At 49.9% G+C, this 12,761-nt stretch overlaps 1 protein-coding gene across 1 annotated transcript in view; it reads right to left on the reverse strand.

Moving 5' to 3' along the window:
* Copg1 (coatomer protein complex, subunit gamma 1) overlaps window positions 1-11,355 on the reverse strand; it is a 57,494-nt gene extending 46,139 nt beyond the window's left edge. The window contains exon 1 of the mRNA XM_013032308.1: window positions 11,321-11,355. Coding sequence (XP_012887762.1) covers window positions 11,321-11,355 — 35 coding nt within the window. The remainder of the gene's footprint in view (window positions 1-11,320) is intronic.
* Between the last annotated feature and the right edge of the window lie 1,406 nt (window positions 11,356-12,761).

Genomic DNA, 12,761 nt, shown 5'->3' on the forward strand with positions numbered 1-12,761 from the left:
CCCCCGTCCCCTCCCCGCGGGCCTCCCACAGGCCTGCCTTTCCCGCAGGCTGTGGACCGACGGGGAGGCCGCCGCCCGCCGGGCCTGCGGAGCCTGGGTGTGGACTGGGCGGTGGCTCCGGGCAGAGTCCCTGCCTCGCTCCCCTGCACGAGGCCCTGGGGATTCCTCAGCGCCCAGAAGCAGATAAAGGCGGTGGCTGGCCTGGAGCTGGAGAGCGGAGTCCAAACCACCGTGTGGGGCCGAGGTGAGGCTCGGGGCTCAAGCTCCATTCCCAGAACCACGAAGAAACCCATAGAACAAGAAAACCCCAATCGCAGTGTTGTGCCCCGTCGCAGGACCCCCACCAGGAAGACCATCCAAGGCTTCATCCCGGCGGTCCTTCACACCGACACCGCGGGGCTTAGGAGGAAGCCCCAGCTGAAACTTCACCGGGCTTATAAAGGCAAAAACTACAAAGTGACAAAAGGAGAAGGAAAAAAAACACAGACTGACAAATGTACAGCAACCAGAGGCCTCAGCAGGGCATTCCAAGGCGATATGGAGTTACCCAACTGGCTGGGTCTTAAAGGGCCATCGGGACATTCCAGCGCAGTTCAAGCTTAGCAGGGAGTTTCCTGGCTGGTTGGGTTCTGATAAGTTGTAGCTGGGATAATTTGTGGTCTGGGTTTGTTCCCTGGGTCTGTTTATCTTGGGCCAGCTTGGTCATCTGAAGTTTGTGGGGACCCAAGGTCAGCTATAGTACAAGTGGGTCCTGACTTCAGAGTAGCTTTGTTCAAGTAATCTATGGTTTAGCATTTTCAGCACAAACAAGACAGTTTATGAAATTCAGGTGGGCCCAAGGTTAATATGAGCAGCAGAAGGGTTACTGCTTCTAATCGAAGCCACTTTTAACTCTACAGCAGGGGCCTCCAACACTACAAGACACAGACCACCCAAGGAAGGGCACAGAGCTGGACTGCCCACAAGACAGGGAAGACATACCTCCATGGGGGCCAACCAGGGGTTGAAGAAGATCGAGTACAAGGAGAGAGAGAGAATACTTGGAATAACATTTTACATTCACCCCCATAAAAGACGCAAAGTGTCCCCCGGGGATGGATGAAGAGTTCCCCCAGCTTCCCACTTTCCGTCCAAGTCACAGTTCCTGGAGAGGCAGCACAGAGTGGAGGTGTCATCTAAAGGATTGATTATCTGTGGGTGTCATCTAAAGGATTGATTATCTGGCTACTGGTTGGCCACAGGTGTCTGGCTCAAAATGTTTTAAAATATACGTGTGCCTGGTACACGTCTGTAATCCCAGCTACTTGGGAGGCTGAGATCTGAGGATCATGGTTGGTTGGAAGGCAGCCTGGGCAAAAAAGACTGAGACTTTTTTTTCCAGTCCTGCAGCTTGAGCTGGGTCTGGGCACTGTCCCTGAGCTTCTTTTGCTCAAGGCTAGCATTCTATCTACCATTTGAGCCACAGCACCATTTCTGGCTTTTTCTGTGTATGTAGTACTGAGGAATTGAACCTAGAGCTTCATGCATGCTAGGCACTCTACTATTAAGCCACCTTCCCAGCCCTGTGAGACTTTCTTTTTTTTTGTCAGTTGTGAGGCTTGAACTCAAGGCCTGGGCACTGTCCCTGAGCTTTTCTGCTCAAGGCTAGCGCTCTACCCTTTAGAATCACAGCTCCACTTCCTGTTTTCTGGTGGTTAATTGAAGACGAGTCTTATGGGACTTTTCTTCTGAGGCTGGTGTCAAACTGCACTCCTCAGACCTCAGCCACCTGAGAAGCCAGGATTACAGGTGTGGGAGACTGGCACCAGCCCTGTGAGATTCTTATCTACAATTAACTACCAAAACCCCCCAAAATACAGAAATGCAAAGAAGTTCAGGGATAGCACCTCAGGCCCTGAGGTCAAGCCCCAAGACCCCCCCCCACCTACACACACATGCTAATAGGTTGCAGACCAAATGTAGCACAGTGGTAGAGTGCTTGTCTGGCATACTTCAGGACGTGGGTTGAATCTGAGTAATGAAAAAAAAAGAAAGATTGGTAGCAAGAGTGTGGTGGCATTTGCCTGTAACCACAGCTACTGGGACGGTAACCTAGCAGGTAAAAGGAAGGGGCAGGGGACGAAGGGGAGCAGGCAGCCTGCAGCCGGCCCCCCCGCCTCTGCTGTTTGGATGGACTGTTCGATGTCAGCACGCGGCTTGTGGCTTTGCCCTAGGTCTTCCCTTCTTACTCAGCACTGGTTTAAATTACACTCAGACTCCATTTACCACCTGTATGCTGATGTTGCCTTAATATTGATCTACCACCCAGTGGTGAGCTCCAGACCTTATACAATTTGCTGATGTACCTGTGTCTACCTTATCTGGCAATCACCCTGTCCCCAGTCTACTCAGACCTGCTTTCCTCTCAGGCATCAAAGACACCTTTACCCTCAGCCTGGCCTCCATATCCAGCATTCTTCTCGTCTCCTGGCCAGTTCTGTGTGGGGGCTTCATTGATCAGCAAAAGCTGAACAGGCAAGATTGCTGCCTTTGTAATGCCCACAGCCCAGGTGAGGGGATTCTTTTAAACTAGTTTCTTGACCTGCCCAGTTGCCAACAGGGTTGGCAAGGACCAAATTAATAACTGTAATGTATTTAGGTCTGGCACTCAGTAAGTATTTGGTATAATGTTAGTAGCACTGCCAAAGGAAAACCCGCACATTAGAGCTCAGTCACTGACAGAATAATGATGACTTTGGCTCATCATGATGGGGCCAGGTTTAGCAGAGCAGGACGGGGGTGGGGGGGGCTTACACTAAGGGCTTTCCCCTCTTCTCACTTGCTTTACTAATCTCCTAAACACTTCACTCAAATTGGAGATGGAGATTAACCATCACAGACATGAGGGAAGGAACAAAAGAGGGTGCTGGGCAGACAGGAAGGAGGACATACACGGAAGCTGACCTAAGGGCTGCTCTAGACTGTGGGGTGTGTGGGAGTGGAGGCATGCTCCAGTTACACCGCACCGCACCGCCAGCAAGCAGATAGCACTACCACCATGGTTTAGACTGAGAATGTAGGCACTTGGATCAGGAGGAAGGAGAGGACAGCAGGCTTGCCCAATCTCGATGCGCAGTGATGGCAATCTGCCTGGCTTCTAATAACCCAGTGTCACAGAAGCTCCCTCGGCCAGCTGGCCCCCTCCCCAGGACCCCTTGGTGGAACCTCCTGTCTGGGAGCAGTTCTTCTAAGCATCCTCACGAGCCTCCCCCCTTCTAAATCTAAACCATTCTTTTCAGTTACAACAGATGGCAGTATGGACTTCTTTTCTTTTTTGGTCATGGGGCTTGAAATTAGTCTGGGACTGACCCTCAAGTGGTAGAACGCTTGCCTTCAGCTGAAGAGCTGAGGGACAGCGCTTACCAACCCCCCAAAAAAAATTAGTCTGGGAGCCCATTTTCCTCTCAAGGCAAGCACTCTACCACTTTGAGTCACAGCTCCACTTCTGATTTTCTGGTGGTTGATTGGAGCTAAGAGTCTCTTGAACTTTCCTGCCCAGGCTGGCTTTGACTGTGACCCTCAGATCTCAGCCTCCTGAGTAGCTGGGATTACAAGTGTGAGCCATTGGTGCCCTGCCAGGAACAGCTTTAAACACAGCTTCAAGCTAGGCACAGGTGGCTCTCACCTGTCATCCTAACCACTCAGGAGGCTGAGAGCTGAGGATCATGGTTCAAAGCCAGCCCAGGCTGGAAAGTCCATGAGACTTTTTTTTTTTTTATTTTTTTGGGGGTCCTGTTGTGGGGCCTGAACTCTGGGCCTGGGCACTGTCCCTCAGCTGAGCCTCTTCAGCTCAAGGCTAGAGCTCTACCACTTGAGCGACAGCACCACTTCCGGCTTTTTTCTTTTTGCTTATGTGGTGCTTAGGAATCGAACCCAGGTCCTCAGGCATGCAAGGCAAGCGCTCTACCACTGAGCCACCTTCCCAGCCACCCATGAGACTATCATCTCCAATTAAACACCAGAAAAAGCCAGAAGTGGCGCTGTGGCTCAAGCAGTAGAACAGCCTTGAGAAAAAAAAAAAAAAAAAACAAAACTAAACCTAAAGGATAGCTCCCAGGCCCTGAGTTCAAGCTCCAGGACCAAAAGAAAAAAAAAAGCCTACAGCTTTAAAGTCTGCTGGCTTGTGTCCCGCCTTCAGGAAGCACACAACCCTTATTTGGCCTCCCATCCTGGGGCACGTTCCTGTTTTGTCCAGGGGAATGGGCAGGGTCTGTTATTTCCTTCCCCCAAGCCCCTTGTTCAAGCCCCATGTTCAAAGATTCTGTATTAATACAGTTCATTTCCTAGATGTACTTTGCAGGGTTTTGTTGTTGTTGTTGTTGTTGTTGCTCGTGGGGCTTGAACTCTGGGCCTGGGCGCTGTCCCTCAGCTCTTCAGCTCAAGGCTAGCGCTCTACCACTTGAGCCACAGCACCATTCCGGTTTTCTGGTGGTTAATTGGAGATAAGAGCCTCATGGACTTTCCTGCCTGGGCTGGCTTTGAACCATCATCTTCAGATCTCAGCCTCCTGAGTAGCTAGGATTACAGGCGTGAGCACTGGCGCCCAGCTTTGGTATTTTTTCTTTATGTACTGGGGATGGAGCCAGAGAAGAGAAATGGTAAACCTTGGACATTGGAACCACCAAACTATAAGGGTGAAGTATCTTGGCACCCTGATCTATTAGTCACTATAGCAAGAGGGTCCCAGACATTCATAAATACACCCAGGAGCTGTAACACTATCAAGTGCCTGGTGCTGTTCACTGCTGCTAAAATCAGAGAGTTACAGTAGCTGCCAAATGCTGGGCTGCTGGTGGGTAATGTCCAGAGCACTAAGTCCCCAACTTGAGTGCCTAAAGCCAAAAATGCCCCCCTCACTTCTCCTTTCTCTCCTCCTCCCTCTTTCTTTCCTCTCCTCCTCCATCTCCTCTTCCTACCTCTCCTCTTTCTTCTCCTCTTCTCCCTTTTTTCCCCAATAGTTAAGAGACTCTAACAACTCTTATCAAAATGAAAACAAAATAAGTGTACAAAATAGTTGATTACTCATTGTGTATTGAAAGCAGTAAGAGGTTTTGTGACAAAAAAAAATAGACTTCTAGGGGCTGGGAAGGTGGCTCAGTGGTAGAGCGCTTGCCTTGCAAGCCTGAGGCCCTGGGTTCAATTCCTCAGCACCACATAAGCAAAAAGAAAAAAGCCGGAAGTGGCGCTGTGGCTCAAGTGGTAGAGCGCTAGCCTTGAGCTGAAGAGCTGAGGGACAGTGCCCAGGCCCAGAGTTCAGGCCCCACAACTGGATAATTAAAAAAAAGAAAAAAAAATAGACTTCTACAATTTCTCAAGATAGATTAATAGCTCCTCAGTATTTACCAAAATACAAACAAAGCTACAAAGTAAGTCTTTTCCCCTTCTGATATTGACCCTTTGAAGTTTGTTGAGGTCTCCCTTGAGAATATCTTTGTAAAGCTCTGCATGTATTCAGAGGTGTGTTCTGTTTTGGGTGCATCAGTGTAGAGATAGTTTTTTCCATGGCACCTGCAGTCTGAGGGAGGGAGCCATGTCACCAGTGAGACGTGGTGTTCTGAAGCTGTGGGTCGGGGAGGCTGGGCCTCCTGCCTGCCTGCAGCCACGGCAGGACCAGGCTGCCATGCGCCAACCTGGAGGAGGCATGTGTGCCTGTCATCGTCTCCCACACCTGCGTGATCTCACGGGCTCATGGCACGCGGCACCGGAGCGTCCGAGAGGTGCTCCTGTCACCAAGGCTGGGCAGCGCCCGTACCGTCATTACCATCGGTTAGGTTCCCACAGGGGAACAGCAATCTGACCAACTAGCAATCAGGCTGTTGCTACAAAACTTGCACTAGGCATACATAGTCTTCCTTCTGTGTGCTCATGTTCTTCTCTTGTAGTTTTAACTATATAGATTTCTTACTTTGTATTTTTTGCCAGTCCTGGGGCTTGAGCTCAGGGCCTGAACAGTGTCCCTGAGCTTCGTTTTGCTCAAGGCCAGCGCTCTACCACTTGAGCCTCAGTATCCCACCTTTTCTGAGTAGTTTATTAGAGATAAGAGTCTCACAGATTCTCCTGCCTGGACTGGCTTTAAGCCTCACCTTCAGCTTCCTGAGTACCTAGGATTCAGGTGTGAGCCACTGGTGCCCAGCCCTTCCATGCCAACCCCACCCCTCCCAGTGTTTGGGTTTGAACCTAGGCTTTGTGTTTATTAGACAGGTGCTCTATCACCTGAGCCACAGTTCCAAACCTGGTGAGATTTGTTGTTGTTGTTGGTTGTGGGGCCTGAACTCTGGGCCTGGGCGCTGTCCCTCAGCTCTTCAGCTCAAGGCTAGCACTCTACCATTTAAGCCACAGCGCCACTTCCGGCTTTTTTCTTTTTGCTTATGTGGTGCTAAGGAATTGAACCCAGGGCCTCATGCATGCAAGGCAAGCACTCTACCACTGAGCCACCTTCCCAGCCCCCGCCCTTTTTTTTTTAATTGGTCGTATGGCTTGAACTCAGCCTGGGCACTGTCCCTCAGCTCTTCAGCTCAATGTGACTGCTCTACCACTTGAGCCACAGTACCACTTCCAGTTTTCTGGTAGTAAGTTAGTAAGAATCTCATAGACTTTCCTGTGCTGGCTTTTAACTGCGATTCTCAGATCTCAGCCTCCTTAATAGCTAGGATTACAGGCGTGAGCCACTGGTGCCCAGCTGATGAGACTTTCTTTGTTTTTTTTTGGTCGGTCATGGGGCTTGAACTCTGGGCCTGGGCACTGTCCCTCAGCTCTTCAGCTCAAGGCCAGCACTCTAGCTCTAGAGCCACAGCACCACTTCTGGCTTTTTTTCTGCTTATGTGGTGCTAAGGAATTGAGCCCAGGCCATCCTCAACACCTAAGTAAATTAAATAGAGCACATTGTTTGAAAATATAGTTAATAAACTATTTAAAATTAAGTTTTCCAAGCATGGTGGCATATGCCTGAAATTCCCGATCTTAGGAGGCTAAGGCTGAGGCTAGCATTGATTACATAGCAAGCAAGACCTTGCTTTGATATAAACAAGCAAATTAAGTATGTTTCCAAATTTTATTTACTTATTTTTTATCTGTCATGGGAATTGAACTCAGGACCTGGGCATTGTACTGGAGTTCTTTTGCTCTACCACTTGAGCCACAGTACTACTTGCAGTTTTCTGGGGGTTAATGGGATAAGAGTCTCATGGACTTTCCTGCCTGGGCTGTCTCTGAACTGTGATCCTCAGATCTCAGCCTCCTGAGTAGATAGGATTACAGGCATGAGCCACAGGCGCCCAGCTGAGGCTTTTGTTTTTGCCAGTCCTGGGGCTTGAACTCAGGTCCTGGTCACTGTCCCTGAGTTTTTTTCCAAGGCTAGCATTCTACCACTTGAACTACAGCGCTACTTCTGGCTTTTTCTGTTTATGTGGTAACAAGGAATTGAACCCAGGGCTTCATGCATGTTAGGCAAGCACTCTACCATTAAGCTACATTTTCAACCTCTCATACTACAATGTTTAGAGAGGCTGGAGAGAGAGAGGCCCAAGTCTCTCTCAACCCCTAGGAGATACTGCTCTACCTGGAAGCCCAGTATTAACTTTGCCTTTCTGTATAGTAGGGAAGGGATGTGTTGGGTCACATTCAATTTGCAGTCCAGATTTAGACCTGGCACAAGCACAAATCAGCAGTTGGCCGGACTGGTGCAGCCTGCTGAGGAAGGCTGTGGCTTCGCCCCCAAATCCCAGCATGTCCAGAGCCCAGGGGATGTCAGCACCCCAAGGAGCCCTCTGGCCCACGGGTTGGACAACAACCAAGCAAGAGACTGTACCCTAAATAACCTTCTTGGCAGCCCAGCCTTGATTACAACTCTTTCTCAATATAGCCTGTGCTTTGCTTTCCAAAGGTCAGCAGCTTATGTTAACCCGTTTCAGGAACGTCCCCAGTACAGCTTGTATATAAAAGCAATTATTTTTGCTTCGCATGTGTGTGAGATCCTGGGTTGATTGTCAGCACAATAAAACATACAAAATAATATAAAAATTATAAAATAAAAAAGGAACTGAGAACTTTCTGGAACTAGGAAACCAGCACTTAAAAGTCCCTGGTGGAGCTGGGAGTGTAGGAGCCCAGAGCCCCTTGCCTGGCAGGTACAAGTCTCCTAGTTTGACCCTGAGCACTGAAAACAAAAGTTAAAAGTGATGGGCTGGGAAGGTGGCTCAGTGGTAGAGCGCTTGCCTTGCATGCTCGAGGCCCTGGGTTCGATTCCTCAGCACCACATAAACAAAAAGAAAAAAGCCAGAAGTGGCGCTGTGGCTCAAGTGGTAGAGCGCTAGCCTTGAGCTGAAGAGCTGAGGGACAGCGCCCACGCCCAGAGTTCAGGCCCCACGACCGGACCAAAAAAAAAAAAAAAAGTTAAAAGTGGTTACCTCTTCCTCCTCTTCCTCTTCCTCCTCCTCCTCCTCTTCTTCCTCTTCATTTTTTTTTGGGGGGGTATCTGATTGTGAGGCCTGAACTCTGGGCCTGGGCACTGTCCCTCAGCTCTTCAGCTCAAGGCTAGCGCTCTACCACTTGAGCCACCACACCACTTCTGGCTTTTTCTGCTTATGTGGTGCTGAGGAATCGAACCCAGGGCCTCATACATGCTAGGCAAGCACTCTACCACTAAGCCACCTTCCCAGCCCCTACTTCTGGCTTTTTTGAGTAGGTTATTGGAGATGAGAGTCTCATGGAGACTTTTTTGCTGGGGCTGGCTTCTAATCACAATCCTTAGATCTCAGCCTTCTGAGTATCTAGATTACAGGCCTGAGCTACCAGTGCCCGGCTTCTTTTCATTATTCCTGTGCCAGTAGTAGGGCTTGAACTCAGAGCATGGGCACTTTTTTCTGTTAAAAGCACTTTACAACTTGAGCCATACCTTTGCTTACAGCTTACAGCATTTCAGGGAATGACCACCTCAGTCTAATTGTGCCTAGCTAGACCCCACTGCTACCTGGCTGGTGGGAGCAAAGAAGCGGATACTTGGTTTAGGGATGCTCTGCCCTGAAACTTGCCCTGGTGTCTGCCCTACCCCTTTGAGCTAGGGCTTGAACTCAGAGCCTCAAGCTCTCACTACGCTTGCTGGCTCATAGCTGGTGCTGTATCATTTCAGCCAGCCCCCTAACCCAGCATCTTTCTGGTTAACTGGAGATAGCGTCTTCATGACTTTTCTGCTGGAGTCTCAGCCTTTTGAGGAGCTAGGATTCTAGGTGTGAGCCTCTGGCACCCAGCCATACCTCTCATCTTCTTTCCCATCTAGGTAAGGCATATAGAGCTGAAGGGCTGGATCCAGGGTGGCACCCAGCTCTGTGACTCCAAAGCCCTATAAGCAACGCTTATAGAGCATGTTCCAGTTTCCAGAAGCCCACACAGCCTTCTGGCATCCCTGCTTTGCACCTGTTCCTCCTCTTGGATTTGTTTTCTATTCTCAGCCCAGCGAATTCCTTCTTCAAGACTCAGATGCAGGCCTGGGTAGGGGGCAGCTCCGTGGTACAACACTTGCACAGCATGCATGAGACCTTGGGCTCCAACCCTAGCACTTCACAAAAACAAAAACCCACCCAGAATAAATAGTTGGCACCAACAACACAAGCTTGTAATCCTAGCTACTCAGAAAACTGAGATTTGAGGATCATGGTTTGAACACAGCTGGGCAGCAAAGTCTGTGAGACTTTCTTTTTTTTTTTTGGGTCTGGTCGTGGGGCCTGTACTCTGGGCCTGGGCGCTGTCCCTCAGCTCTTCAGCTCAAGGCTAGCGCTCTACCACTTGAGCCACAGCGCCACTTCTGGCTTTTTTCTTTTTGTTTATGTGGTGCTGAGGAATCGAACCCAGGGCCTCAGGCATGCAAGGCAAGCGCTCTACCACTGAGCCATCTTCCCAGCCCCCCCTTTTTTTGTCGGTGGTGGGGCTTGAACTCTGGGCCTGGGTGCTGTCCCTGCACTCTTCAGCTCAAGGCTAGTGCTGTACTGCTTGAGTCACAGCACCACTTCCGGTTTTCTGGTGGTTTACTGGAGATAAGAGTTTCATGTACTTTCCTGCCTGGGTTGGCTTTGAACCAAGATCCTCAGATCTCAGCCTCCTGAGTAGCTAGGATGACAGGTGTGAGCCACCGGCGCCCAGCTTATATTTAGTATGGCTTTGGTGTCCCAGAAATAAAAAAGCAGGACCAGAGAGGTCAGGGCTTCTCCAAGTTCCCACTGGCTGGTACAGACACCCTGAGCAGCCTTCCAACAGTGATGAGCATTCCAGAGGCTGGTTTTGGCTTTGCCCTGCTTCTGTTACTTTGGCTTTCTCTTAATTACTGAGCAGCAAGTCTTGGACAGCCCTGGTGACTCAGATCTGCAGACTGGGTGGGTCAAGGTGTGGCTGTAGATTGCTTCTTAGAGCAGGAGTAGTGAAGGCTCCTCATACCTGGCCTAGGCCAACTTGGGCACAGCCAAGCTCAGCCTTGAAGCTGTGCAGGAATGATCTAGGCAGGCAGCTCAGCCTTGAAGCTGTGCAGGAATGATCTGGGCAGGCAGCTCAGCCTTGAAGCTGTGCAGGAATGATCTGGGCAGGCAGCTCAGCCTTGGAGCTGTGCAGGAATGATCTGGGCAGGCAGCTCAGCCTTGGAGCTGTGCAGGAATGATCTGGGCAGGCAGCTCAGCCTTGAAGCTGTGCAGGAATGATCTGGGCAGGCAGCTCAGCCTTGGAGCTGTGCAGGAATGATCTGGGCAGGCAGCTCAGCCTTGGAGCTGTGCAGGAATGATCTGGGCAGGCAGCTCAGCCTTGAAGCTGTGCAGGAATGATCTGGGCAGGCAGCTCAGCCTTGAAGCTGTGCAGGAATGATCTGGCAGGCAGCTCAGCCTCCTGAGTAGTAGGGATTACACGGGCCACTGATGACTGGCCCTGAGAAGAATTAGGAGAAAAAGGTTTTTTTGGTTTTTTTTTTTTTTCTAACCTTGCCCTACCAGGATTCTTATGACTCCCAGGAGCCTGAAAGCTGACACCTTGACCTTTCCTGACCATCCGAGGGTTGGGCCTGGTTCTCAGTGCTTCAAAACCAAAGAGGCGCTGCTTGGACCTGTGCATCTCACAGCCCAAAAAAAAAAGCAAGGAAATGAGTAACTCAAACACCAGCATCGCTGTTCCCCACTGGGAGGAAAAAGACACCCATGGGGTTCACCTCTGTCCTCACCTGGTGAAGGCAGTGAGTAACTCAAACACCAGCATCGCTGTTCCCCACTGGGAGGAAAAAGACACCCATGGGGCTCACCTCTGTCCTCACCTGGTGAAGGCAATGAGTAACTCAAACACCAGCATCGCTGTTCCCCACTGGGAGGAAAAAGACACCCATGGGGTTCACCTCTGTCCTCACCTGGTGAAGGCAGTGAGTAACTCAAACACCAGCATCGCTGTTCCCCACTGGGAGGAAAAAGACACCCATGGGGCTCACCTCTGTCCTCACCTGGTGAAGGCAGTGAGTAACTCAAACACCAGCATCGCTGTTCTCCATGGGGCTCACCTCTGTCTTCACCTGGTGAAGGCACATACACACAGCACCAGCCCTACACACACATATAGGAGAAAAAGGTTTTTTTAAAGTTGAGTCTGGTGGGCCAGGCGCCGGTGGCTCACGCCTGTCATCCTAGCAACTCAGGAGGCTGAGATCTGAGGATAGCAGTTCAAAGCCATCATGGGAAGCCGGGCGCCGGTGGCTCACGCCTGTCATCCTAGCAACTCAGGAGGCTGAGATCTGAGGATAGCAGTTCAAAGCCAGCCTGGGCAGGAAAGGCCAGAGAATATTACTTCTAATTAATCACCTAAAAAACCAGAAGTAGAACTGTGGCTCAAACTGGTAAAGTTCTAGCCTTGAGCAAAAAAGCTCAGGGACTGTGCCTAGGCTCACAACTGACAAAATAAAAAAACAGGAGATCTTTGAAAAATAAAAGGAAGCAATAAATAAACAAATAAAAAGACTGAGGGAGTTCCTTTAGTGGCAGCACTGTTGCCTGGGAAATTCAAGGCCACGACTAAGTTCCCATCCCTGCAAAATCAACAACAACAACAACAACAACTCCCTAAAATAATTCTTTTTCGTTTTTTGCTTTGTTGAGTTGCTGATAACACTATGTTTTTTGATATTGCTGCTTAATTTTTGTTTACTTTTTTTTTAATCTTGCCAGTCCTGGGACTTGAAGTCAGGGCCTTGGCACTGTCCCTGAGCTTCTTTTTGCTCAAGGTTAGCACTCTACCACTTGAGCCACAGCGCCACTTCTGGCTTTTCCTGTTTATGTGGTACTGAGGAATTGAACCCAGGGCTTCATGCATGCTAGGCGAGTACTCTACCACTGAGCCACCTTTCCAGCCCTCTATTTATTTATTTTTATTTATTTATTTTTTGGGGGGTCCAGTCATGGGCCTGAACTCTTGGCCTGAGCGCTATCCCTCAGCTCTTCAGCTCAAGGCTAGCGCTCTACCACTTAAGCTACAGCACCATTTCTGGCTTTTTCTTTCTGCTTATGTGGTGCTGAGGAATCGAACCCAGGGCCTCATGCATGCACGGCAAGTACTCTACTGCTGAGCCACCTTCCCAGCCCCCTCTATTTATTTTTGAGATGAGGTCTTACTATGTGATCCATGGCCTCTTAGCAATCCCGGCTTAGCTACTGAGCGCTAGGATTAAAAGTGTGGCCACCATTCTGGGCTCATTGGATATTTTGATGAAG

Source organism: Dipodomys ordii, unplaced genomic scaffold, assembly GCF_000151885.1.
Source record: "Dipodomys ordii isolate 6190 unplaced genomic scaffold, Dord_2.0 Scaffold153, whole genome shotgun sequence".
NCBI lineage: Eukaryota > Metazoa > Chordata > Mammalia > Rodentia > Heteromyidae > Dipodomys > Dipodomys ordii.